This window comes from Cervus canadensis, chromosome X (genome assembly GCF_019320065.1).
Source record: "Cervus canadensis isolate Bull #8, Minnesota chromosome X, ASM1932006v1, whole genome shotgun sequence".
NCBI classification, from domain to species: Eukaryota; Metazoa; Chordata; class Mammalia; order Artiodactyla; family Cervidae; genus Cervus; species Cervus canadensis.
Window position 1 is genome coordinate 18,763,359 of NC_057419.1, and position 22,462 is coordinate 18,785,820.

General features: G+C 41.9%; 2 protein-coding genes across 4 annotated transcripts in view; one reads left to right on the top strand and one right to left on the bottom strand.

Annotated features, from left to right (window-relative positions):
• BMX (BMX non-receptor tyrosine kinase) overlaps positions 1 to 5,814 on the top strand; it is a 44,622-nt gene extending 38,808 nt beyond the window's left edge. For 2 of the 3 annotated variants that reach the window (XM_043458542.1, XM_043458541.1), the window contains 2 exons: positions 2,844 to 3,001; positions 4,522 to 5,814. In XM_043458542.1, coding sequence (XP_043314477.1) covers positions 2,844 to 3,001; positions 4,522 to 4,596 — 233 coding nt within the window. In that variant the 3' untranslated portion in view covers positions 4,597 to 5,814. The remainder of the gene's footprint in view (positions 1 to 2,843; positions 3,002 to 4,521) is intronic. The other variant, XM_043458540.1, reaches the window with a different exon arrangement.
• A 2,435-nt stretch (positions 5,815 to 8,249) lies between these two features.
• Positions 8,250 to 22,462, bottom strand: part of ACE2 (angiotensin converting enzyme 2) — a 45,615-nt gene continuing 31,402 nt past the window's right edge. The window contains exons 12-19 of the mRNA XM_043458543.1: positions 21,585 to 21,683; positions 20,785 to 20,907; positions 20,187 to 20,359; positions 18,903 to 18,961; positions 15,035 to 15,135; positions 13,193 to 13,309; positions 11,172 to 11,366; positions 8,250 to 9,201 (exon numbers count right to left, since the gene is read on the bottom strand). Coding sequence (XP_043314478.1) covers positions 9,093 to 9,201; positions 11,172 to 11,366; positions 13,193 to 13,309; positions 15,035 to 15,135; positions 18,903 to 18,961; positions 20,187 to 20,359; positions 20,785 to 20,907; positions 21,585 to 21,683 — 976 coding nt within the window. The 3' untranslated portion in view covers positions 8,250 to 9,092. The remainder of the gene's footprint in view (positions 9,202 to 11,171; positions 11,367 to 13,192; positions 13,310 to 15,034; positions 15,136 to 18,902; positions 18,962 to 20,186; positions 20,360 to 20,784; positions 20,908 to 21,584; positions 21,684 to 22,462) is intronic.

A 22,462-nucleotide genomic window follows, 5' to 3' on the forward strand; every position in this document is an offset into this window, starting at 1 on the left:
GATACCTGGGTCAGGAACATCCCCTGCAGGAGGAAATGGCAGCTCAATCCAATATTTTTCCTGGGAAATCCCTTGGACAGAGGAGCCTGGTGGGCTACAGTCCATGGGGTCACAAAGAGTTGGACACGACTTGGCAAATAAACAGCAGCAGCAATTAGAAAACAGAGATAGTTCTTTTTAAATTGTGATTCTGTAGATATTCTGGTATTTTTCCACATCAGTAGGAATGTCAGGCTTGTTTAAAATCACTGTCAGATGGGCCCAGGATAAGTATTCCAAATTATCATAAGGTTATGGAATATATTAAATACAACTGAGAACTATTTCATGCCTGTCTTAGTCCATAAGTACAATTTGACTTTCTACATGACAACTGAGACTGTCTGAAGAAAGGAAAATTTAGTTATCCATTTATTTTTCTATGTGATAATCTTTTAAAATAATTCTTCCTTTTATAAAAGTGATATTATTCATTGTGAAAAAAATTCCAAGAAATATACAGAAAAAGGAAAAACCACAAAGAGCATTTTAGTGAAAACTTGATGTCATTTTGTGCTGATGAACTTGTCAAATTTAGTTTTAATCTCTTTGTATCAATTCATATGCCTTATAAAAGATATTTAAAAAAATAAGAATCCAGGCCCGCCCCACTCCAACTGTCAGAAAATTATTTTATTTAAAATTTATCTTAGTCAAAGTCCCAGTGTACAAATAGATGAAATCAGAATGTCTCCAGTAGACCAGGAAGGAGCTTAGACCCCAGGCAGCCAAGCCACTACTTTGCCCCTTAAAGGTGGCCCCAGAGCCCTGACTGAATACCGTACAAAGATATTTCCGGAGTGTGAAGGGCAATTAATCAGGTTAATCTGCATACCCATAACACTCTGCAAATAGTTTGTTTTCAAGTTAATAAAAATTTCTTATTCAGAAAAAAAAAATCAGAATCCGTAATAGTCACAACTGCTTTTTGACCAAAAATTGTATTACCCAGGTCAATTGCTTACCTTTTATGTGTCAGAATTTGGCTGCAAATATTTTCTGGCTGCTTCCAAAAACTAAATTCATTCTTAAATAATCTGACCCTAGTAAGGATACTCAAAATAAACCAGAACCTCTGAAAGCAATTCTCAAAGAGGAGCCCCACAAATATTTTAAGCAATGATATTATTCTTGAGATAAGTGGACCTGCTTCCAAGAGACAGTTGTGACTGCTAAGTCACTTCAGTTGTGTCCAACTCTATGTGACCCCATAGACGGCAGCCCACCAGGCTCCCCCGTCCCTAGGATTCTCCAGGCAAGAACACTGGAGTGGGTTGCCATTTCCTTCTCCAATGCATGAAAGTGAAAAGTGAAAAGTGAAAGTGAAGTCGCTCAGTCGTGTCCGACTCTTCGAGACCCCGTGGACTGCAGCCCACCAGGCTCCTCCGTCCATGGGATTTTCCAGGCAAGAGTACTGGAGTGGGGTGCCATTGCCTTCTCTGGAGAGTTGTGAAGGAGTCAACAAATTTTTGGATGGTTCTTTTAGAACGTTTAAAACACACACACACAGTCCCCACAAACTGTAATACTGCCTGACTATAAATATTTTACATAAAATCTGTAGCCCTAAAAGTCAAAGAAGTTTTGAAGTTAGTACTTCAGTTATAGTTCTAGAACAATTTTCTCCCTTCTTACATATTTCTGGTTTTCCAAGGTTTTGAAGTTGGTTGACTGCTGGAATTCCCTGGCGTGGCTAGTATGACAGCACAATGGCCACCATTTAGAGAGCTTAAAATGTTCCCCGTGTCCTTTAAGTGCTCCGAGTGTTTTATCCTATTCAATCCTCATGACAACTTTGTGACACGCAAATATCCACATATTACAGACGGGCAAGCAGAACTGAGAAGGGCTAAGAAGCTTTCCCACCCTGTAAGTGGCAAACCTGTGCCTCAAAAGCCATGTCTGACTGGCCCCAGATGCCACCCTCTTGCCCACCATGACCAGAGCTCGGTTCCTTAATCTGGAGTCCGCCATACTCTGGATACTTCCAGAAAACACTCTGTGAACTTCCAGAAAATGAGTCAGAAAATTCTGTGCATTCACTGTCTTGAGGGGAAGCCAATGGTTTTAAGCAGATTCTCAAAAGGACACCTGATCCACAAAGTATTCTAGAACAAAGGTCCCCAACCTCCAGGGCAGAGACCCGGTGCCTCCTGTCCGATCAGTGGCAGCATTAGCTTAGAAATAAAGTGCATGATAAATATAATGCGTTTCAAACATCTCAAAACCATCCCACCCCCTCTCCGGTCCCGGGGAAAAATTGTCTTCCACAAAATGGGTCCCTAGTGCCAAGAAGGGGGAGAACCACTGTTCCAGAGGACTGAGGCAATAGAAAAGCAGGAAAGTTGTCCACGACTTTATCTTAAATTTCCACCCAAAGGTAATGTGTGTGTGCCAGGAAATTATTGCCAAGGCAGAGAGAAAGGGTGGGGACTTCCACGCCTTGCTCTAAGGGTTGAAGCTGGGGCTGTCACTGTGGCTTCCACCAGGCCGCCACCTCTCTGAAGCAGCCCAGGGGCCCTGACCCCAGGGACCTCCCCCTGCAGCGACCCAGGCCGCCTCCCTGTTTCCCAGCGAGAATGGGCGTCGGGGCCTCAGGGAGCAGGAATAAGAGGGCTGGGGCTCCAGAAGGGCTAGCCCGGTCTATCCTCCCTACCCTGCCCTTCTTGCTGGGACTCCTCCCCCAGGGACCCAGGCTCTGCCCCAGAGCCTTCGTGACGCGGGCGTGAAGCTCACGTGACAAACTGTACATTCTGACGTGGCTCTCTTTCCTCTGCCGGCTGGCCGCCCTCGCCGCGGGGCAGGGATCCTGATGTGGGAAGTGTTCAGCCTGGGGAAGCAGCCCTACGACTTGTACGACAACTCGCAGGTGGTCGTGAAGGTCTCCCAGGGCCACCGGCTCTACCGGCCCCAGCTGGCGTCGGACACCGTCTACCACATCATGTACAGCTGCTGGCACGAGGCGAGTGCCCCCCGGGGGCAGGGGAGTGGGCAGGGGCGCAGGCGCGTCGGGGGCTTGTTGTGTCACCACCGGAAGGAGCGCTTCTGAGGGGAGGCGCTTGCTCCAGGGGCTTTGCAGGTGGCTCCGTGGTGAAGAGTTGGCCTGCAAGAGAGGAGACACAGGAGATGTGGTTCAGTCCTTGAATCTGGAAGATCCCCTGGAGAAGGAAATGGCAGCCCACTCCAGTATTCTTGCCTGGAGAATCCCATGGACGGAGGAGCCTGAGGGCTACAGTCCATGGGGTCACAAAAGAGTTGGACAGGACTGAAGCGACTGAGCATGCGCACGCTTGCTACAGAGCAGGTGGCGATGGCCCTGGGCCCCTGCTCGCAGGTGTTTGTGATCTGAAACCAGCACTGTAGGTGCCAACCATTTTGTTCATATTTCTTTATGGCTGTGTTGAGTCTTAGTTGTGGCTATGCTCTGCTGAATTGCTCCGTCATGGCCGACTCTTTGTGAACCCATGGACTCGAGCCCGCCAGGCTCCTTTCTGTCCATGGAATTTTCCAGGCAAGAATACTGGAGTGGGTGACCATTTCCTTCTCCAGGGAATCCTCCCCACCCAGGGATCGAACCGTGTCTTCTGCGTCTCCTGTATTGGCAGGAGGATTCTTTACCACTGCACCACCTGAGAAGCCCAGCTTACTTTTAAATTCATTTACAGTTAAATTTTATTTGGAACTTAGTCAATCTTGGCCATGCACAAAACTCTTTTCCCAGTGTCCACTTTCCACAAAACTCTTTATCACTTTTTGTAGTCATAATTTTATTTTCCCACTCAGAAACAGCCCTACTTCCTTTACTCCTGGTGGCGGTTTAGTTGCTAAGTTGTGTCTCTTTCTGAATAGTTTTCTTAGCTATTTTGCATATTTAAAAATCCACAAACTAGATAATCAATTTGTTGAGCTTAAAACAAGTTTGTTCATATTTGGAAGAGTTTGTATTCTAACTTGGGAGGTTCATCATCTCTATGTTATTGATGTGTCCTATTCAAAGACAACCAGTGTTATTTTCTATGTGCTCAATTCTACATTTGTGTTTTTCAGCAGGATTTTAAAGTTTTCCTCATTTGGGGGGTACTTTTTTTTTAGTATTTTATTGGGGTTTGTTGCTATTATAAATGGAGTTTTCTCTTCCAGTATATCTAATTGGTTATTGTATATATATAGGAAGACTACTGATTTTGTCAGTTAATTTTATATACTGCTCTCCTGATGAATTCCTTTGTTATTTGGGTTTGTTCTATCTTTAATTCTCTTGGTTTTTCAAGGTATGCAGTCGTATCTTATGCAAATAAAGATACTCTTATTTTTCTTTCCCAATTCTTAGGGCTCTATTTGTTTTCTCTTTAGAAGAAATGTTTATGGCATTTCCACATTTTAAAAATTGCTAGTTTTAGGACTGAGGTACAAATATTTTACATAGTTTATTTTAAATCGGAACCCTCATAAGCTAAACCATTGGGTTTTTCTTTTATCTAGCTTCCAGAAAAGCGTCCCACATTTCAGCAGCTCCTATCGTCCATTGAACCACTTCGGGAAAAAGACAAGCCTTGAAGAAGAAATGAGAAGATCTGATGAGAATGAGTATAAATGTTGGCCAACATTTTCATTCTTTTTAAGGAAAGCAGCATAGCACAGATGTTGTAATTTAGCTAGTTTTTCTTAATGGTATTCTGTGTGCTGTTTTGTCTGTTCTATTATCTAGAAAACAACAAGGTAGGAAACAAAAGATTTCCTTGATATTTAGGTCAAGTTAGTAATTTTGTTTATGCTTCTCTTAATATTACACCTCCCAGCCTATAGCAGAAGCACATTTTCTGATTGCAAAATAGAGAGGATGTATATTATGTGTTAAGATTGAGCAGAAATGAAAAATTACTTTTTGGATATTTGTTGTTTTCTTAATATCACCACTATCATGATAATTAAATATGCTATTAACAAGTATAGAAATGATGACACCTGCCTTCATGTCTCAATGGTTTCAGTCTTTAGCATGTATGAGAATCAAATGGAGAGTTTATGAAAACACAGGTTCGTTAGGAACTACCCCAGAGATTCTGGTACAGCAGGTCTGAATGCAACCTGAAAATTGGTATTTTTAATAACCTCCTAGATATTTCTGTGCAGTCAGTCCAAACTGCCCTAGGGGACCTCATTATGTGGTGGGCACCATTAGGTGTTCCATATTCAAATCAAATGATACAGTTCTCATCTGATATCCAAATCAGAACAATGGATTTATGTCATCATGTACACAAATATACAACTGAAGTTAAACAGCATTATTCAATAATATGTTAACTATGTGTCACAGAGACAACTTTTAAAGATGCTAAGGTAAAACTTGATGCCTTTTTCCTTATGCTCAAACTATTATCAATTTCAACTCAACTATAACCATGGTCTTGTATCAGATTGTTGCTTTCTATAGTACTCTGCCCTTATTTGCAGGGGATACATTCCAAGACCCCCAATGGATACCTGAAACCAAGGATAATACCTAACCCCATATATAATATGTTTTTCCTATACATACATACCTATGATCAAGTTTAATTTATAAGTTAGGCATAGTAAGAGGTTAACAGCAATAACTAATAATAAAATTGAAAAATTATACTGTAATAAAAGTTATGCGAATGTGGTCTCTCTTTCTGTCAAAATATCTAACTACAAATTTAATGCCTTTTCCATCTTAACTAAGCACTTAATGCACTGCGGCTGTAACTTTTGCAGTTTGATGTGAGACAGCAAAACTAGTATGAATTTCTTCTTTCTTCACAATTTCACCGATAAAAGATTTGTTGTTATCATAGATCTCAGCCACCTCAGCATTCATTTTTTTCTTTCCATATTGAGAACTTTCACCCTTTCGCTTAAAGGAAACTAAAACTTTAGGGCTTCTCTCTGGCATTTCCGAATCACCAGCATCACTCCTCTGGCACTTTGGGGCCAGGATTAAGTAAAACAAGTGTCACTTGAACACAGCACAGTGAAATTGTGACAGCAGATCTGATAACTACGGCCACTAAGTGACTAACGGGCGGGACACACCAGACAAAAGGACAATTCGCATCCTGGGGGAGCAGAGTTGACGTCACGAGATTTCATCACTTTAAAACTTATGAATTGTTTATTTCTGAAATTTTCTACTAAATATTTTCAGATAGTGGTTGACCGCAGGTAACTGAAACCACCAAAAGTGAAACTGGGGATAAGAGAGGCCTACTGTAACCATTTAAAATCCTCAAGTCTGGAGCCCGGGGACTTCTGGCTAGTTTGATAACTGAACTTTCTCTTTCCGTCTTCTATCTTGACACAGAAGTACAGGAGTCCTATTTTAGCTTCTCATGACTATTACTAAAAGGTACTGTAGCTTTCAAACTGTTCTGGGAATGTCCGCCTTCATGGCCTGCTGCTGAACCCTTAGGTTTTCATCGTTTTGGAGTCCGTCATTGTCATGTCTGTAATGTCAAGAAGGGAGAGAGAAAGGTTATGTGAAGGGCTCTATTACAGTAAAAAGACGCTACTGTTTTCTAGATAGACGTTAACAATCTCCCTTAAGAGACATTCACACCATTCCTCATTCCACTCCCCCTCAGCTATTGTGAATGATTGTTCTTGGTTATTTGTTCCTTTTTTTTTTCCTTAACAGAGGCACACAAATCTCATGGAACTTTTGAAATAACCACTAGGGCATTTATATGTTCAGTGAGCATTTATTTAGCAGGTACTGTGTGCCAGGTTCTTTCCTCCCCAAGAGAAAAGGAACAAATAACAGGGCCCCTCCCCCTCAACAGGCCCATTGTCAGGAGTGGGTGCCAGTCTTTGCGGCTCTGATTCCATCCACCAGAGACTTGCACCACAGACTTAATGCCCCCCTGAGAAAGATTTTTCATACCCAAACTAGGTCTTCCTGGTCCCCCCCCCCCAACCCCAAAGGCTGTTTTTCTTTCTTCTCCTTATTTTTATATACTTGATCTTCTAAAGATGAAACTGAGCAGGACTCTATGGGACCTTCCTGGGGACAGATCCCCTTTTCCCATCACCCTGCCTCTTGTTTGTCGAAAATCTTTAGCTTCCTAGACCTTTACTGCATTCTAAAGAGCAAATTTCATAAGACAAAAGAGAAAATGCAGAAACAAAGAAAAATAGTCAATCAAGACAAAATGATCATAGTTTAGCCATAAAGCAAAGTAAAGGAAATTTAGTTCCTCCTCAAGGGTTACAGGTAATATCCTGAGCCATGTCCTTGAGCTGTTTGGCAGATACTAAAATCCCTACCTGGAGAAGGCAATGGCACCCCACTCCAGTACTCTTGCCTGGAAAATCCCATGGATGGAGGAGCCTGGTAGGCTGCAGTCCATGGGGTTGTGAAGAGTCAGACACGACTGAGCGACTTCACTTTCACTTTTCACTTTCATGCATGGAGAAGGAAATGGCAACCCACTCCAGTGTCCTTGCCTGGAGAATCCCAGAGACGGGGGAGCCTGGTGGGCTGCCGTCTGTGGGGTCGCATAGAGTCAGACACGACTGAAGCAACTTAGCAGCAGCAGCAGCAAAATCCCTACCAGGTGGAAGAACTTAACTGCATCCTGACGACCAATAGACCGCAGACCGGTTACAACCAGAAGGTTGATGATGCTGACTCTTGAAATACCACCCAAGCTACCTCACCATCAGCCAATCAGAAAAATATCCACAAGCTGATCAGGCACCCTACAACCCTCACCCCTAATGCTGCCTTTAAAAGCCCTTCCCTAAAAGCGAGCTGGAAGTTCTAGTCTTTTGAGCACAAGCTGCTAGTTCTTCTTACTTGACTAAGTTACTCTTCAGTATGCTGGTCACCACATAAAGTGAACTGATAGGTAGAGTTTGGATATTTTAATCTACATAATCCATTTTATACCAGTTTTCAGGTCTGTATTGGATTCAGTGCTCAGAACTGGGCTGGGGGCTCTGAGATTTGTAAAAGCATTACCAGGTTTGGCTCCTAACCTAATAGTGTAGATGCTCTTAACACAACTCTTTTCAACTGATTTTATTGAACATAATCACTTTATACAATAAAGTAACTGAACATATTGGGATGCATTTCAAGACATGTGGGAGGTCGGGAGACCCAGGCAGCTTTGTCCCTGGAAGTGAAAAGCAGAGAAAATCCACGGAAGGCCAAGCACAGAAGTCCACACGAGACCACCGGAGTGTGTAAATCAAGTATTTATTGTCTTCGTGAGCTTTGTGCTCAGCACTACTCAAACATTATGGGCAAATACAGAAGATTCAAGCGATTGGGAGCGCACTTCAGAAGTGACATGCAGTTGGGGTCCCCATGCACTTTACAATTAGAAAGCAATGGAAGCAAGTTTCTATCATGGCAGCTCAGAAGGGGGTTCAGGGAGGCCCCTGGGGCTAGTGTGATGTTGTCAGAAAGACGGTGGCCAAGCAGCTTGAAAGTAAAAAGGCAACGTCCTCCAACGGCTCTCTGGATTCTTCTCTCTTCTGTAGCCCTGTCACTGTGAAGAAGGCATGTTCTGGTCCAATCATGACTGGGGGGAATCACTAGAGTACTTAGATTAAGTTAACGTGAAGAGAGCATGTCCTCCTTTACACTTGAATTAAACCCAAGTGAACAGTGCATGCCGCACTCCACCTCGCAGCTCCATCCATTCACAGGTGCGTCCTTAAGAGCCATCGGTCCAGATTCCACACACTTGCTCCTGCCATGTATCCTTTTTTGCCATCTCCAGCAACACAACAGAAATTTCCATTTCCATTACCCCTGAACAGCCTGTGAGGCCAAAGGCATACTGTCTCTATTCTCAAACAGAAACATCTCTTTAAGGAAACAGAAGTCAAGTCCTGAGGCAGAAACAAGTCTAAAAGAAGATGCCCTCTTCCCAGGCATGCCTTCTTGGACAGCTTTTCCTGAACAGAGCCAGAGCTTTGACATTTAATGACATTCTTATAATTGCCTATGTTCTGTACTGTGAAATTAATATTTACACACAATAAAATCATCTCAAGAGGAAATAAAAAAGATTTTTCTAAAGCGAAGTCTGAACATCATCAGTATTTTGGAATCCTGAATTATTTTCTCCTTTATTCAAGTCCACAGAGCCATAAGGATTTTCTTCACTGCTTGCTTGATTTTTCCTGTTAAATAAAGTGAACTCACCTTAATATCATGATCCTAGAGTGACACGGCCTCCCTTGGACTCCAATGGCCCAGGTATCTTTTCCATCTTAGCATCTTACCACCTGTACTCATTTGCATACCAGTCTCCTTTTAATGGACTATGGGCACCCAGAGTGCATTGAATTCACTTCTTTAGCCCGATGATCAGTTGGCATGATGGTTGGCAGAGTAGGAGACTGGTTAGGGTATAAGCTCTGAAGTCTGAGAGCGGGGGCCTCTGTGCCTCAGTCTAACTATTCAGAAAATGATGGCAAATATGCAAACTCAGTGAAATAATGCTGGCAGAGTACTCACAGTATCCGGCCTATAATCTCCAATAAATATTAACCATTATTATTATTTTTAGGAACTCAGGGGTCATTTAACCAATCACTTCATTATAAAAAAAACTTCCCTACTAAATTACCAATTTCCAAAGTATGAAGATCAGGATAGGCCCGCTTTGTACTACAACAACCAGCTTTAAAAACTGAGCGTATATCTTCATGCATTACTAGCTGTGCAAACTTGAGAAGGGTTCTTGTCCTCTCTGAATCTCTGTCTTCTATATACATGAACATAATTACATTGCTATATATTATACAATTGTTGAGTACATTAATGTAAGAAATGCATAAGCTGTCTTATTTTTCTGTGTAGCTTCTATTAATGCAGTGTATAGCAGGAAGGAGGAGCCCAAAAAGAATTTCTTTGATGAATGAACTTTGGAATATGCATTTTTCAGAAACAGAGTCACAGACTTGTGGTTACCAAACTGGAAAGGGAGGGGAGGGATAAATAAGGACTTGGGGATCAACAGATACACACTACTACGTATAAAATAGATAACCAACAAGGACCCACTATATAGCACAGGGAACTCTACTGTCTAATAATCTCTACAGGAAAAGAGTCTGAAAAAGAATAGATACATGTGTATGTATAACTGAATCACTTTGCTGTATACCTGAAACAAACACAACATTGTCAATCAACTACACAATTTTTTAAAAATTTTTTTAAACTGATAATTTTTGTCAGCTTTAGGAAGGGAACTTGGAAGCAAAGAGTGACAGGGAAACTCTATGTATCCTTTTGTATTTAAAACATTTTTACTATGTGAATATATTTTTGTCAATGCCTAATTTTAAAAATGAAGTTATTTGTGGAAACAAATAATATAGTGAAGAAAATTGAGCAAAACAGACTAGTGCATATAAAAATTAAAGAACACATTTAAACAACCTAATGTGTGCAAAGAGTTTTGTTAGGTGTTATAAAATATGATTAACCTCAATTACACAAGCCCAACAAAAGTAAATGCTATCTCAAGATCAGAAAACAAATCTAGTGGCAGGGCACAACTATACATCACGCCTCTGGTGATTTAAATCTGCAGTGAACTTGAATCTTCAACTCAAGAACAATTTAGAGGGTGCCTGACTCATGAACTGAGGGTATAGTAAGGCATCTGGGCCATGGAAGGAGGGATGCAGAGGATTCAAGCATAGCAGTTTGGAGCAAATCTCAGAGCTCATTCTTGAACGATTTCACAGTTCAAATCCATCACTAATGCATTCTCTAGGATCACTTCTAGACCAAGGAGGACTCCTCAGTAAGGGTAATCCCCACTGAGCTCACTCACCACTGCAGAGCTTAAAGTGCCTTTTAGCAGTAGGGAAATGATGCTGTGGCCAGGATGGAGTTTACTGGGGCATACCAGTAGTAAACCCCAGGCTGGAACTCTCCTGTATGTTGGGGCCTGCTAGGATGGCGAAGTGCTGATGAAATCTGGTAAACTTCTAGGGGGTGCATAAGAATATTTAGCTGTGAAACTGTCCACATATGTAATTGGCTTGTACAACCTACCACTTACTGCAAATTTTCCAGTTAGTTTTCCTGAAACTGTTCTGTTTTAGGATAGATAAGTTCAAGAAAGGTCACTTACTTCCTTCGATCTCTGATCCCAGTGAAGATGAGCACAACAATACCAATCACTACCACTCCCATCACGACCCCAAAGATAATCAGCCATATGGTGACAGGTGGCTTGTAAGGGGGTCCCAGCGTCGGCTGAATCCCCAGAAACTCCAGGCTGTTGTCATCCAGCTGGAAGGCATCATTGATACGGTACCGGGACAACCTATTCCCAAAAGCAAAACACTCAGGCAAAAGAAAACAGTGCAGTTATTTACTGCCTATATCACTGTCTCCAAAAGGATTTGATAAGGCTTATCCAAAGAAGCAGTGAAATCAAAGTCAATAACCAGGTTCACTGACAGATTTGAGTTTTAACAATCATACCTCTTTCATACTGTGTGATCCTAAATTAGGTTTAGAAACAGCTTCACTGGAAAATGAGGTTGCAAGTGTGGAAATGTGCAGATGGCTGGCATTTGTTCATTTGTGACTACTGTGTTGTAAAGGCAAAGTTGCACATTTGGTAAGAATTTCCCTTCTGCCGAGGTATGTCTACAATGACTTTATATCAAATAATGGAAAAGGACAATTGGATCCACCTCTTCTACAAATGAATCAGGCCCTATACACAAGTCTCAACAGCTGCATTTTCCATAAAAGGTGTTGACATCCTAATAAATGCAGTTCTGGGGAGGAACACAGGGAAGGAGCCTTTGCCAAATTCTCTAGCACTGGGCTGGGATATGGCTGAATTTTATAGAGGAAAAAAGGATGAAGGTTATTTTTAAAACAAAAAACTGGAATGTTCAGTATTTCAGATTGAAAACCAAAGTGTCTGGTATCCCATTCTCCTGCCATTGAATAGAGTGCAGGTCAGGAAGTCAAGAGTCCAGCCAGAGAGAGAGAGAGATCCAGGCAGCATTAGCCATATAACCCCCCACAACCTCCACCTGAAAGAGTCTTGTCACTCTGGAAATAAGAAGTTTGAGGACTCCCCAGAGCTTGCAGGAGCGCTGGGCTCCTTCGTGATGATCTCAGCTAGCACTTTCCCCCAAGACAAGTCTTGTGGAGGCAGCCAGTGAGGCTGGGCATGCTTGGGTTGTAAACCCCACTAAGCCAGATTTTCTAGGCCAACTCTGCCCAGCAAGTCTTGGGTCTTCTTCTAAAGATGACGAGCAGCTCAAGAGCGCCACTTAGTAGCATTTCCCATAGCAACGGTATATTAAGCCTTTTTTTCTTCTCTTTTTTTCTGGATAGATCAACATCTATCCAGCCTGGTGGGCTACAGTCCATGGGATCTCAAAGAGTCGGGACATGACTGAGCGACTAACACTTACTTATTTAATATCTAAGGAATCTTGTCCCTGCCTGCCTTGTTTCAGACTTTGGTTAAATGAATTCTGCATCAAAGTCTCTACAGCGATGATGGCGACACCTGCCCATGTACCCTCTGCATTTACCATTTTCCTGGCATGCTGGTTAGACTTCCTTCAGCCAGGATCTGCTGCCTTTGCCTGAGAGCATTCTCAGGTTACAAGATTAGGCCCTATCTGCAGGCCAGTAAGGCTGGGGAATTACTGTCCCCTGTACACAGTTCTCAACCAGTGACCGGTGGGAAGTGGTGAATAAATACCCCAGCTCTGATGGGACAATTCAGGTGCATGTTCCACACCATCTCCCAGAATTCCCAGCAGAATGGAGTTCTAGCTGCCCACAGTGGTAACTTGCTCATAACGTGTCATGTTACCTTCCTTCCATTCTGTCTCCTGTCCACACTCCTCAATCCATTCTTCCTGAGGTGACTTCCCAACTAAACTACTTACTTTCAAATCTTTGTCTAAGGACCTGCATTTGGAGAAACCCAATGAAGGCAATCCTCTTGCTATGAGATCCTTTTGGAATTAAAACCCAAGTTTTTAAGATGAGGGAAAACACTCAAATGACTCAGAACAGTGCCTGGCACCTTTAGGAACACACAAATCATTCATTACTGTTGTTGCATTGGGACCCCCTCACCCTTCTATCCTACATTTGAAAGTAAAATATCACCTGATGGCATTTTCAACTTCAGTTCTAGGGATGATGTCAGACAAATTGTTAGGTGATGTGACAAAGAACTTGAAGGAGATTCTTGGTTTCTTGTCACTCACCCACACGTTCTCTTCCCTGTGGAGAAACAAAAGAAACATTTTCCCTGGTGGCACAGAGGACGCTGTGAAGAGAATGAAGACTTCTTCTGCTGGAGATGGGGGGACAATCACAGGGTAGAGAGGAGAGCCCTGGAGCAGGGCTCGTCATGGAAGGATGTAACTGTCCCAATAACCTTAACACTGCCCAAAGCACATGAACGCAATTCCCTAAGGTGTGAGAGCAAGTCTTGGCATGATTGGTTCTGCTTCCATATAAGAACCACAGTTTTTTTCAGTGTTAGAAATATTTCAAACAAAGCAGCAGAAGAATCAGCGAGGAATCACTGGTGACCCAGGATTGTGATAAACAACACGGCGGGCAGCGATGGCTCCCTTCCATGGACAGAGGTGATGCCCCGATATCTTCCAACCGTGCCCCTCCTGGCAAAACTCGTCATGTTGCCCCCACAGGTGAGGGTGAGGAGTGGGGTTTATAGTAGGATGTGACAAGACTGTGCTCTCACAGCTGATGAGACTGATCCTAATAAAATGCAAGGCAGGGACTTCTCTGGTGGTACAGTGGATAAGAATCTGTCTGCCAATGCAGGGGACAGGGGTTCGATCCCTGGTCCAGGAAGATTCCATATGCCACAGAGCAGCTATGCCTGTGCCCCACAACTATTGAGCCTGTGCCCTAGAGCCAGCCAGCCCCAACTACTAAGCCCACATGCCTCATGCTCTGCAAGAAGAAGCCTCCACAATGAGAAGCCTGTGCACAACAATGAAGAGTAGCCCCTTACCTGCCACAACTAGAGAAAGCCCACGTGCAGCAATGAAGACCCAGTGCAGCCAAAAATAAATAAAACAACGAATGTTTACTAAAAAAACAAAGCAAAAACCCAAGGCAGATCACGTGGTTCAGAGCGTTTCTCATGCAGAAGGAAAGCCAAGGGCCTTAGAATGGCTTTGGAGGTGCACACACAAACTTTCTTCTCGCCTTTCCACCCCCACGGCCCAGTCTGGCCCTGACCGCATCTCCCATTTGTCTTCTATTAGCTCACTCCGCTCCAGCCACACTGGCCTCTTTGCTGTTCCTTCAATGAGTGAAGGATGTTTGTTCCTCGGGATCTTTCTACTTGCTATTTTTCAAGCTGCAACATTTTCCCCCAGGGTCTGCACCTCTGACTCTCTCTCCTGTTTCAGCTATTTGTTCAAATACTAACAAGGTCTTTCTTGACCATTTTAGTTAAAATGGAACCACAGACACACACACACACACACAGAGAGACAAACAACCAGCAAGCACTCCCTTGCCCATTTCCTGTTGAACTGTTCTCCCTAGCACTTATCACCATCAAATTCTACTATATTTCACTTATATATTTTGTTGACTGTCTATAACACATACACACACTAAGCAGATACATTAGAATACAAGCTCAATGAAAGCAGAGATTTCTGCCTTTTGTTTTCAGTGCTGAGGGTGAATGAGAGCATTTGGGGAAAAGAAAGGGAGAGGAGAGAAGGTAGAGGGGAAGAGGTGAGGAGAGGGCCATTTAATAATAACAAAGCTCTTCCATCTACAAGTCAAATAAGTCACAAGCATCCCTAAAAAATGGTGGCCCTAATTCCAGGACAGCAATGAGGTTTAATAGCTGTTAGGAGGTTTTTCTCAATTTCACGTGAATAAAAGTTGAAGCATAAAACTTTCTGATCCAAGAGTAAGGGAAATACTCATTGAGAGCACAGCACATCAACTCACCCAAAAGGAATGGTCTCATTTCTCTTCTTTAAAAAATATTTTCTCATGGCATATGCCACAGACGACCGGAAGAAGTACAATTCGTTGTCATTCCATTCATACTGCAAATTCACAACAAAAACACTGCTCAGTAGAGATCATGGGGTCATTAAAACCTGATATTCCACAAGCTTTTTTTTTTTTTTGGCCATGCCACACATCCTGTGGGATCTTGTGAGATCTTAGTTCCCAGTCCAGGGATTGAATACAACCCTCAGCAGGGAGAGCTAAGAGTTCTAACCACTGGACCACCAGGGACTTCCCGACGTGTGTTAATTTTAAATTGTCTAATATGCCAAAGATTCTAGCTCTGCATAAGGTCAGTGATCTCCAACTTCAGTGTGCACTGGCATCACCCAGAGAGCTTGTCAAATCACTGAATCCTGGGCCCAAGCCTCAGAGAAGACCTGGAAATCTGCATCTCTAACAAGCTCCCACGTGGTGCTAACGCTGCTGGTCCAGCACCAACGCTTTAAGAACCACAGGGCTCACTGGTCCTTTGAATTTAACTTAAAGTAAGCTGAAATAAGCACCCGAGGGCAGGTTTATAGATGGGAGTTATGTGTGCCATTGGTTTTGGTTAAAACATCCATATACTGTAGACAAGTATGCTGACCTTTTACTATTTTTATAGTAAGTTCTCAGATATGTGTAAGTGTAAAAGAAAAAGAAACTTCAAGTTCAAAGGAAAAAAATAGTTTTTTGTAAACAAGGTAATTCTTCTTTTCCAGTGCTAAACCAATGGCTTGGGTAAAATTTGTGTAGTCCAGGAAAAACCTGTTCAAAGAGAAAAATAATTCACCCTTTCCTCCAGTAGATGGCAGTAGAGATCATCAAAGCTTGCCTCTCTTCCCCCTTTTAGGAAAAACAATTATAGATAATCATACTAAGTGAAGCAAGCCAGACAAAGACAAATATCGTAAGATATTGCTTATATGTGGAATCTAAAAAAAATGATACAAAGAAACTTATTTATAAAACAAATAGACCCACAGACATAGAAAAACCAAAGGGGAAAGGGGGGAGGAGAACCTTAGGAATTTAGGATTAACAGACAGACACTACCATATATAAAATAAACAACAAGGGCATACTGTGTATCACAGAGAACTATACTCAATATTTTGTAATAACCTATAAGGGAAAAGAATCTGACAAAATATATATGTATGTGTATAACAGATTCACTTTTCTGTGCCTCTGAAACACAATTTAAATCAACTATACTTCAATTTGAAAATGTTACATTTTCAAAAGAAAATTTTAGCTGTTTAAAAAAAGATTTCAAAGGATTGCTACATTGATACCATTCAAGTATTGGGAAAGTTATTTTAATAGTAATAATAATATTAATATGGCTGTGGTGTTGGAGAAGACTCTTGAGAGTCCCTTGGACTGCAAGGAGATCCAACCAGTCCATCCTAAAGGAGATCAGTCCTGAATATTCATTGGAAGGACTGATGCTGAAACCCTAATACTTTGGCCACCTGATGCGAAGAACTGACTCATTGGAAAAGACCCTGATGCTGGGAAGGACTGAAAGCGGGAGGAGAAGGGGACGACAGAGGATGAGATGGTTGGACGGCGTCACCAACTCAATGGACATGAGTTTGAGCAAGCTCCAGGAGTTGGTGATGGACAGGGAAGCCTGGCGTGCTACAGTCCATGGGGTCACAAAGAGTCAGACACGACTGAGCGACTGAACTGAACATGGGCACTAATATTCTGGTTATTATTTCTATATTAAAAAAGTAAAGGCTAAGTTCTCAAAATAGTATCAAAGATCCAGGAGGACTTTGCTATGAAGTAGCTTGAACTGGACAGTTATTCTGGCTAAAAGTATAACTCCGCTCTCATCAAAGCAGCCTGTTGCTCTGTGAATGGGCCTCAGAATATTACACCACCAACCCCTCTGAAGACTGTTTACTAATCCCTCACTGCATGGAAAGATAACATGGGGAAAAACATGTCAAGAAAAAAGAAGATAATTGAAAAGAATCCTGATCTACTGGACACTTTCAATTAAAATTAAATTTTATCAGTCCAAGGAAGAGCTAATAAAAATAGGACAGAAGGAAAAATAACCCCAGAGACAATGATTGCTAAGAAATAGGAACTTGAACTTTCAGAGTTTGAGAAGTGATACACCTCCATTTTATATTTGTTTCTTAAATCTTCATTTTTTACTCCTACTATAGGCTTCCTTGGGTGCTCAGTGGTAATAAATCCACCTGCCAATGCAGGAGACCAGGTTTGATTCCTGGATTGGGAAGATCCCCTGGAGAACAGAATGGCAACCCACTCCAGTATTCTTGCCTGGAGAATCCCATGGACAGAGGAGCCTGGAGGCTACAGTCCATGGGGTCACAAATAGTCAAACATCACTTAGTGACTAAACAACAACGATGACATGTTATTTATATTTAGATGTTTTGCTTATATATGAAAATTACACTACAACTACTGTGGAGCCTTGGACAATAGTTAACTTCCCAAGAAAAGTCTGGGGGTAGAAATGCAATCTTTGACTCTATCCAGTGAAAAGAACAATTTTCTGTAGCACCTTGGACTGTTTTATCCAGTAATGCCAGGTTGCTCTCTAATCCTGCAAAGCCTCCTGGGTGCCACACTTCCATCCATGCCTTTGATCTCCATCTGCCTGGGGCAACCCTCTCCTCTCCTTTTTCCCCAAAACAAATTGCTTCAAACTGGATAAACCTGAGGCAGGTGTTTAGGAGAAAGCAACAGCTGATTAAAGTAATTCACATGAAGGTGTAAGTAATCTGATTTTCTGTAAAACTTTTTGTTGTCCAGAAATGCATCTCTGCCTCAGTGGTTCTCAAACTGTGCTGTAATCAAAATCACCCGGGGAACTTTGATGACTTGATGCCAGATACATGCATGCTAAGTCACTTCTGTGATGTCCAACTCTTTGTGACCCTATGGACTGTAGCCCGCCAGGCTCCTCTGTCCATGGAATTCTCCAGGGAAGAATAATGGAGTGGGTTTTCATGCCACACCTCAGAGCAGTAAGTCAGAATCTCTGGGAATGGGACTGAAGCATTAATATTTTAAAGAACATCCTGAATGACTCCAGTGTGCAGCCAGGCTTGAGAAACAGTGGTCTAACTTGTTGCTTCCCAGCCTTTATTGTGTCTACAAACCACCTGGAGGGTTGTTAAAGCGCAGATTCTGATTAAGCAGGTCCAAGGCTGGGGTCTAAGATTAAAACAAGCTTCTAGTACCTAGATGATTGACTAAGACAAAACAAAGCCAAACTGCCTACAATACTTCTAAAAGCAGTCTCTAAAAATATAAACATGTCCTCTTCCTCAAATACAAGTAATGCGGACTTCCCCGGTGATCCAGTGGCTAAGACTCCAGGCTCCCAAAGCAGAGGGCTTGGGTTCAATTTCTGGCCAAGGAACTGGATCCCACATGCCACAACTAAGAGTTTGCATGCTGCAGCTAAAGATTCCACACATCACAACTAAGACTCAGAAAAGCCAAATAAATATATATATATATATATTTTAAAAATACAAGTAACTGTGATCAGAGTGAATTGGGAGGGTAGGTATTTGATACTTTAAATGTTTTCTCACTGATCTTCATAATACCTTCAGAGTCACAAGGAAAATAGAGGCATAGCCAATTCAACAAGGAATGTATTACTGAAAAAACCAACTCAAATGCCACAGGCCAGAATCTAGGGCTTTTTAAGAGACCCATGTGCCCTTTCATCTTTTCACTGCCCTGAAATGGGCTTGTTGTGCCGTAAATAAGGGAATGCACTGAAAGTTATAGATACGCTATCTAGAATACTCACAGCATTTTTTCCAAGAGCTGATTTTAGGCTTATCCTCACTTTGATGCTTTGGTCAGAATCTGATTAAAGAGAAATAACAGACTGTTGTTATAGACAGCAGATTGACCATGTGTGTTTATTTCCTTCCTTTCCCAAGACCCCAGTAAAGTGATAGTAAAGGAATTTTTTAAAGGTATAAACACTCCTTTGGAAAATGAGAAGTTATGGAGGAGTGGTAAATGCTTTCTCAAGGGTCAGGAAGTCATGGAGTAATGTGTACACACAGGCAGTAGAGACCCCCCAGAGAATCCAGGAGAGGCCTGGGATTCGGGTACAGCAGGGAGTGGAAGAAGATACTGGACTGAAAACAAGGAAAATGAAAGTCTAGGTCTGGTTATAGCCACTTAGGGGAACAGCTGATGCTCCTACCCCATGAGCTCTTGCTTAGAAAGTCACTTGGAGGCCGTGCTGCAGCAAAACGGGAGGGAATTCATGAAAGAAGACATGGAATCCAGGAAGGAGTGGATTCAACCCAGGACAGCAGCAAAGCGATGACTCAGGATGAAAACTGTGGTCCAGATTGAGACAGGAGGACTCTAAGAGGGAGTTCTTTAGGAAAAATGAAACTGAAAAGAATAGATACGTTGGAATAGTTGGAGAAGAAGAAGATAGCATGGACAGCAAATTAGGTATGCAAAAAAATGAAGCAATAGAAACTTCAGGACAAACAAAAAGCTACATTAAAAAAGATATAAAATAGTATATTACTTGGTTCTGCAGGTATAATGACGCAAATATTGATAATTTCTTTACTAAAAATTATGTTAAATTTCATTGGGAGAATAGGAAATGGAGGCAGAAGAGTAGGCAGAAGTGTATTTCTAAAACTGAGCAATGGGGAAATGACAATATAAACAAGCTGTTTAGAAATATGAATGTAACTGCCAGAAAGAAGAGGGGATTGCATTAAAATCATTAAACATATTTGCCTTTCTTTGAAGAGCAGGAATCACATACAGTGGGTTAGAACACTAACCACATACAGTGTTAGACTCTTTTATTTTAAATATGGGGCTAGTAAAGCAGATTGAAAACAAGAGGGGGGAAGTTTTCACTGTGTCAGATATACAGTAGGTGCTCAACAAATGTGTTTCCTCTCAGAGAAAATGGCATCTGCCACCACAGTACAGGGGATAAGTAGAGGGAGAACACACTCAACTGTGTAAGTCCCATGAGACTAGGGCCAGCGAGGACTAGGGAAGCAGAAAAAGGGCCATTAGAAATGTGTCAACGCCATCTACTCACATGGAGTCCATTCCGTGCTCCAACCCACGAATGAATTCTTATTCTGCTCTTTCAGCCAGGTAAACAAGGGCTCAAAGTAGTTGAGCAGGGGTTTTACATCCATAGTCTTTATCCCCACAATACTTTCCAATGCTAAGGTCCAGGGTTCTGATTTTCCAAGGCTCAGCATTTGGCTACATTAAAAAAAAAAAAAAAATGCTGGGGGAGGTGGGTTCAGTGCCTTTGGAAGGATTCCAGATGTACATCTGTTTACATGTACAACCTATGGTTACTCCTCTTTGGTTTGACTAAGTTTGCTCCTGGCAAATAAGACAAGAAGGCATGGTAAACGATGTATTCATCTTTCAATCTCTCCTCCCCCTGGTTACTACAAAGAGAGCTCTGTAGTTACGACACGGGGAGAGGAGGTGGCCTGTCTAGCCATCACATGATCCAGGTTCCTGTGTGATCACAAAACAAACATTTAATTCATGGATGAAGACATTTTGAGTCCCCAAATTTTCTTTTTTAGAACAAAGAAATCAAATTCAAACCTAGGCATGGAAATGAGTAACATTAAATAGGATGAGAGGTTCAGTGTTTTTGAAGCATCTCTTACAGCAGCCTCTGCCCAGCTTCAGTGGAATTTGAGATGTCACATTTGAACAGGGCACCTTCATGCTTAGCTGTTTTACAAAGGGCTTCATGAAACTGGAATTGATAAATGGTCCTCGTGTAATACCTATAAAAGAGATAAAGGAAAAGAAAAGAGCTGTCCCGTGTGTAGTTTCTGTGGTTAAGTCATAGACTGGGACATATATTTAAATTTTGAGGCCCCAGTAACCAAAGAAGTATCAGTTAAACCTCTTTTCACTCAAGAAAGACCCAAACACAAACCCTATAGACTCATCATACTTGCATTTATGTATCAGCTGATAAAAAGGCAGCATTATCTTGTTAAATGTGAGCTCACATTTGTATTGTGTTTTACCGATTTATAGCCTTTTCACATAACTTATGCCAAAATTGATCCTTCTGGCAAATCAACAATATTATTTCTACTTTACAAATAAAGAAACTGAGACTCAGCAAATTCAAGATCTGGAGCTAATGGGTGAAGAACATAGATTTTGGGACTTCAAGTTAAAAATGCTCTATTATAATCCCCCTGAACTCTGCCAGTAACAAGGAGACAAACAAAAACATTTCTATTGCTCCCAAGGAGACTATAAATTCCCTGTTCATGGAGAAAAGGATCTCATGTAACTTTTGTTGAACTCCATACGTCATGTTCAGTTACAAAGAATTGAAACTGATCATCTATTTTGAGGTTCTAAGGGGGAGGTGAATGGAGACAGAGATATTAAAGTTGTCACTCTGTCTACAAATTCTAGAAGTGAAACAGAAGAAAACTGTCACCGGATGAACGAGTAATCTTCAGCCACATGGAACAGACACGCAGGATCACAGTATGTCTCATCATGAGGCAGAGGCTCCACCACTCCAACTATCTCTCGCCTTTGGAGGAAAAGGAAGGTATATTAGCTGTGGGTCGCTCATGGAGAGAAAGTATAGATGGTGCCATTGTGCAGTGCTATCAGCCAATGGCATTTCTATTGGAATTTTTTGTCAGGTGAAATTGAAACAGTGTAAAGAATTACAGAATAAAGCCCATCATGAAAAAAAAAGCCCATCATGTAATCATCTCTGTTTTTTGTTAATTTAGCCAGTCTATACCATTGAAAAATAGCTGTATCATCAAAACACCAATTTCATAAAGTGTATTATGTGACCAAAACCATACAGTGAAAGTCCTAAAAATTCCTCTCCTGCACCATATTTTATGGGCTCCTGGTAGGCAGAATTTTCTAAAATTGAAACCTCACTGATTCTTCAAGGCCAGCTCAAATGCCCCCTCGTCTATGAGCCCTGCCCCTGACCCCAAGCACCTGTCTCACAGCAAGCCCTCCAGCTCCCTAGGCCTTCTCCAGCTCTGCCTCCTTTGTCATTTCTCTCTCTGTTTTATAATTATTCACATACAGCTCCTTCTTGCCCTGGAAACTTCAGCACCTAGCGGGCAGGGCTGTGTTCTGGTCATCTTTATAGTTCCAGGGCCAGCCACAATCCCCAATGCTAAGAAAAGACTTCATGTGGACTTATTACCTGAATAGAGTACAACAAATCATTTTAAGGGCCTGATTCCATGTACCTTTGGAAATAAACTAAAAGAGGTCAAAAATTTAATCAGGATAAAAAGGTACAGAATCCATGTATTTGACATTGTTTGAATACATTTG